Below are 5,564 nucleotides of genomic sequence, written 5' to 3' on the forward strand. Positions count from 1 at the left end.
TCTCGGGGGATTCAGGAGATCGCCTCCGGCACCCTGCCGGAGAGGGGAATCATCTCCCGGAGGACTCTACATCACCATGATCACCTCCGGATTGATGTGTGAGTAGTTCACCCTTGGACTATGGGTCCATAGCAGTAGCTAGATAGTTGTCTTCTCCTCATTGTGCTATCATGTTAGATCTTGTGAGCTGCCTATCATGATCAAGATCGTCTATTTGTAATGCTACATGTTGTGTTTGTTGGGATCCGATGAATATTGAATACTATGTCAATTTGATTATCAATCTATCATATATGTGTTGTTTATGTTCTTGCATGCTCTCCGTTGCTAGTAGAGGCTCTGGCCAAGTTGATACTTGTAACTCCAATAGGGAGTATTTATGCTCGATAGTGGGTTCACGCCTCCATTGAATGCAGGACGGTGACGGAAAGTTCTAAGGTTGTGGATGTGCTTGTTGCCACTAGGGATAAATCATCGATGCTTTGTCTAAGGATATTTGTGTTGATTACATTACGCACCATACTTAATGCAATTGTCTCGTTGTTTGCAACTTAATACTTGGAGGGGTGCGGATGCTAACCCGAAGGTGGACTATTTAGGCATAGATGCATGCTTGGATAGCGGTCTATGTACTTTGTCGTAATGCCACTGATTAAATCTCATAGTAATTATCATGATATATGTATGTGCATCTCTATTTGTCAATTGCCCAAGCGTAATTTGTTCACCCAACATGCTAGTTATCTTATCGGAGAGACACCACTAGTGAGCTGTGGACCCCGGTCCATTCTTTTACATCTGAAATACAATCTACTGCAATACTTGTTCTTTCTTGTTCTTCGCAAACAAACATCATCTTCCACACTATACGGTTAATCCTTTGTTTACGACAAGCCGGTGAGATTGACAACCTCACTGTTACGTTGGGGCAAAGTACTTTGATTGTGTTGTGCAGGTTCCACGTTGGTGCCGGAATCCCTGGTGTTGCGCCGCACTACACTCCTTCACCAACAACCTTCACGTGCTCCTTGACTCCTACTGGTTCGATAACCTTGGTTTCATACTGAGGGAAAACTTGCTTCTATACGCATCACACCTTCCTCTTGGGGTTCCCAACGGACGTGTGTTAACTGCACGCATCAACCACCACCAAAAACAAAGTAAGACCAGCAGCCCCCACGCCGCCAGTCCCTCCTGCCGGATCACCAGGGAAGAAAACGGCGGCGCGAATCATGCGTACCACCGCTGAACCATCACCGGGGGCGGAGGCCGCCACCGCTCCACCGAATCCTCCATGGCTACCGACGGAGAGCATCAGGCCCCGGCCTAGTAGCCATGCCGCCCGGCTTCCTCCACCGACGCTTCATCACCTCCCATGGAACACCACCGTGGAAACCCTCTCCCCCCCTCGTCGTTCGACGGAAGGGGCGCCGCCACCGCCACCGTGGCCGAGGCCGGGACCAGGGCCAAGGCCAGGGCCGGGACCGAGGCCGGCAGCAGCGGCGGCTGAGGTGCGGCGGTCCGGGGGCGGCTGCTCGGAGCGGGGCAGGTAGATCCTCCGCCGCCGCCCGGGAGGGGGGCGGGAGAGGAGGAGGCGGCGGCTAGGTTAGGAGGAGGCGGCCATGTTCGGTGGTGTAGTAGTCCCTATGGACGGAGGAACCTAGATCTCTTTCCTTGACACAGCGGTATATGACCTAACAAAAAATGGAACATAGGTGTTCTATATCCGATGATCACTTTAGTAAAATTTGGGCGTACTAGGACTATGCTCTCCTACTCTAACAATATCAACAACTATCTTACATGGCAAAAGGGGACAAAAGGGACTGCATACAACCGCTAGATCCTCCTTCGTGGCACGGTTTACACCTTGCCATCAGTTGAATCATCATCACGTTGTCGGAGTCGACTTACACGAAGATTCTTGTAACAAAACAAAGTCGCTAGCCAAAAGGTACTAACGAAAAATAGCATGCTTTGAAAATATACTTATTATATTTTCTCCATTTCGCATCGATCAATTTTAGGAAAAAAAAAGTGATCCACAGCCAGATACTCCTCGTGGACTTTTTTGGCCGACCGGCCATGTGAGTCTGGACAAAATGTGATGAAAGGATTATGCATTCTGGACCGTTAGATGTGAGAAGTGTGGCTCCGATTGGTATCTGTAAGTTGGTGGGATACTTTTGCAAATAAGACCCATCCATTAACCCATTCCCAGCACGTTTTGTTTGAGCCCTAGTTCCCAGATCGCCCCGGCGAAACCGACGGCGGCGGCGGCGGCGGCGGCAGCACATCGTGTACCAGCTCGTCCCCGTGCCGACCGGTATCTAGGGATACGAACACGCTACTTCAACAAGTTTCAAGGCGGAGTCCATTCTCCTTTTGACGGCAGACCGACCGACCGCCGCCGAGTTTCAAAAGTAAGAGAAATCCCCCAATTCTTGTGGCGGTGGCGAGTGGCTTGCCGGCGGCCAGGCAAGGTGAGGCAGCGCCGCAAGGCATCCAGCTCTTTCTCCCATCCGATTCACTCCACCATCTAGTTTAATCGATTTTTGCTTCGCAGCGCAGACGAATTTAAGACAAGAAACTCCACCGACTCTCGTGGCTCGCCGGCGGCAAGATGAGGTGAGGCGGCGCCGCCGCAGGGCATGCGGATCTTCCTCCCATCCGATTCCCTCCACCATCGCGTCATTTGATCTTTTCTTGCCTCGCAGCGCCGACGAAGCCCGCCAAATGTTCCAAGGAATGCTCATCAGCCCGCCGCCCGTGAGCGGCGCCGACCGCATCAGCGCCCTGCCGGACAACGTGCTCCAGGACATCCTCTCCCTCCTCACGGCGCAGGAAGCCGTGCGGACGTGCGTGCTCGCCCGGAGCTGGCGCCACCTCTGGAGGTCCATCACGAGCCTGCGCATCCTCAGTCCAGATACTGCATGGTATGATATACTGTCAGACGACCCAGAGCCTACCCGAGACCTCTGGAAGTTCGTGGACAATCTTCTCAACCTGCGTGACAAGCGCACCGAGCTGCACACTCTCGACATCAAGTTCGGTCAATTCTCGGAAGAGGACCTGCCCTATGTGAGCCTATGGATCCGTTCTGCTGTGATGTGCAAAGTTAGTTCGCTCACCTTCCACCACATAGGTCCATACCTCTGCCTCGACGGCCTGCATCTTGCATCCCGGCATCTCAGAACAGTACACCTTGCAAGTGTAGCCCTAATAAAAGACAGCTTTGTTGATTTTGCTAGCTGCCCAGCGTTGGAGGATTTCAAGTTGCACGAGTGCAAAATCTGTTTTCTTGGGATATCATCTACCTCGCTGAAGCATTTGAGCATCACTGGCTGCATTTTTTGCCATGACTCGCACAGCAGACTCCATGTTTCTGCTCCGAGCCTTGCTTCGCTGAGACTAGAGGCTCTTATTGGTATTGCACCGATTTTTGAAAACATGTTGCTGCTAGAGATGGCATGCGTGAGTCTTGGAGATCAAGGCGCAGATATTTGTTGCAATGTTTTTATGTCTGGTATTCTCTGTCGAGCTGATAATGCATGTCCTATTTGTGCTGATTACCCTGCCGATTATGTGCTCCTGGCTGCTATCTCAAGTGCCAGGCATCTGGAGCTGATATCTAAACCTGAAAATGTAAATTACTACTCTTAGCTCCTTTATGCTGTCCCTTTTTTTTTTGTGATGCACTATCTACATTGTTGCCTACACATCGCCACCAACTAGGGGTTCTTAGATCATCACGCCATTCTCAGTAAGGAATACTTTATTGGTTTAATTTTTGTATGTATTTTTTTTTCAGTTCATTTTCGCAAGAGATTTGGAACACCGCCCTATATTTAGCAACGTAAAGACTTTATTACTAAACGAGTACTGGTGTGAGGCTCCTGGCTGCGGTCGACTAGCTCGCGTTCTAAAAAACTCACCAGTTTTAGAGAAGCTCACTCTTGAACTTTTCTCTGAGGTATGATTGGACAATTGCTGCCCTGTTAAAGTTATTATCGATAATCCATCTTGGTTAATTTTTTTTCCTTGCCTTAGGGACCAGATCATAAAATTGAAATGAAAGGAAGCTACAGGACAATGGAAGGACCGCCTGCAATATCTGAGCACCTTAAAATAGTCGAAGTCAAGTGTAATGCTGTCGACGAGAAAATTCTCGAAGTTTTGAAGTTTCTGCGTGCATTTAATATCCGTAAGCTAACTAATGACACTTTTGATGCTCTATATCTATTCTGAGATTAGCTTTCATATGTGTGAGATAGAGCAAGTATGGATAAGAAACTCCTGAATTATGTAGGAAGAACAGTTTGTAGGGATACCAAACTATTTGAGTCATTCTTGACCAGGCTGGTGCCCTGAACAGTAACTGAAAATTGTGCAGTAATAGAATATTTCGGCTCATTCTGTTGTTGAATAGTTGGTGCTAATCAATAATAAATTTTATAGGCTCATGAGCAGCTACTTGCCCTAATATGTTCTAAATTATCAAGCACTCAGTTTGATTGTGATTCCTCATTCCTTTCCTGGAAATCCTTTACAGTTTGCATAACAAAAAAATTTAAAAAAATTATCGTCTATACGTGAACATTTCTGGTAGTGTATCCTCATGATTGCTCATTTTTCTATTTCATGTGCCATTAAATGGTTTTTGATGCTTTCTGCATTCTCATTTGGGAGCAATTTAGCTTGATATTTTATTGTGAGATTATCAGCTAGAAATGGCCGTATCAAATATAGTCAATGTTCGCGCTCAAATCCATGTTAAGATAACTTGCACCTGGTAAAGTAAATCTCCTGCGTGCTTAAGGAACTTGTTCCAGTATCTTCATTTTTATTTTCAAGTAGCTGAGCACCTTCTATGTCTTCAGATACACCGACTCTTATGTTATCTTTTCATTCGTTTACAGGATTTGGTTCTGAGTAAGGGCAAGAAGATCTGGGTTGGCGGTTGATGTGCTATCTCTTTCACTATTCAGAAATGCAAGGAAGCTTAAGCATATATGCTAGGACAGTGTTTCAATATCTTCTGTGTGTGCATTTTGTTCCGATTCACTCAGGGACTTGTACTGTATATGTAACTTGTGAAATCTAGAGCGGCTGTAGACCACAGATTTATTAGTATCATGTAATCTAGGCCATCCTTTTATGGATGGTGGGAGTATATAATTCTGGCTGAACTTATTTGGCTCTTGAACTGGTTAGTGCTCTATCGGCGTTTCTTATTGTTCTGTTCTGATGTGGTGATCCGTTATTTAGGGCGTGTTTGGATACTCGAAAACTTTTTTCTGCATTTAGGGAGATCTGCTCATTCAGTCATGATTCATCTGGCTAAGTTCAAATTTAAGTTATGCATCTAGTTTGGTTGGTAACAAAATATTTTTGGTCCATTTGTGCACTTCGTTTGGCTGTCAACAAAGTTAATTTCGGGGTAGAGGATATAAATTTTGGTTGTTCGGTTTCATACACCGTGATGTTGTGGTAACCACTTCTCACATGACAAGCCATATTATCTTGCTGATGGCATCTACCCTGACTGGGCCACATTGGTGAAG

The 5,564-nt window shown here is 46.8% G+C and overlaps 1 protein-coding gene across 3 annotated transcripts; it reads left to right on the forward strand.

Annotated features, from left to right (window-relative positions):
- Positions 1 to 2,340: 2,340 nt before the first annotated feature.
- On the forward strand, positions 2,341 to 5,202 carry LOC124686282 (MEIOTIC F-BOX protein MOF-like). 3 transcript variants are annotated; one of them, XM_047220254.1, is made up of 6 exons: positions 2,355 to 2,483; positions 2,567 to 2,628; positions 2,718 to 3,645; positions 3,812 to 3,973; positions 4,051 to 4,204; positions 4,920 to 5,202. In XM_047220254.1, exons 2-6 carry the CDS (start codon positions 2,624 to 2,626, stop codon positions 4,934 to 4,936), a joined length of 1,266 nt encoding a protein of 421 aa, XP_047076210.1. In that variant the 5' UTR covers positions 2,355 to 2,483; positions 2,567 to 2,623; the 3' UTR covers positions 4,937 to 5,202. The 3 variants fall into 3 exon arrangements, with proteins under 3 accessions (XP_047076212.1, XP_047076210.1, XP_047076211.1); XM_047220255.1 differs by having other exon boundaries at positions 2,356 to 2,483; positions 2,572 to 2,628; XM_047220256.1 differs by lacking the exon at positions 3,812 to 3,973 and having other exon boundaries at positions 2,341 to 2,483.
- The last annotated feature ends 362 nt before the right edge of the window (positions 5,203 to 5,564 follow it).

This window comes from Lolium rigidum, chromosome 2 (assembly GCF_022539505.1).
Source record: "Lolium rigidum isolate FL_2022 chromosome 2, APGP_CSIRO_Lrig_0.1, whole genome shotgun sequence".
Lineage (NCBI taxonomy): Eukaryota > Viridiplantae > Streptophyta > Magnoliopsida > Poales > Poaceae > Lolium > Lolium rigidum.

Coding starts and splice junctions, on each gene's coding strand:
- LOC124686282 (XM_047220254.1), top strand. Junction 3,646..3,811: donor TGATATCTAAACCTGAAAAT/GTAAATTACTAC, acceptor TTTTTTTTTCAG/TTCATTTTCGCAAGAGATTT. Junction 3,974..4,050: donor CTCTTGAACTTTTCTCTGAG/GTATGATTGGAC, acceptor TCCTTGCCTTAG/GGACCAGATCATAAAATTGA.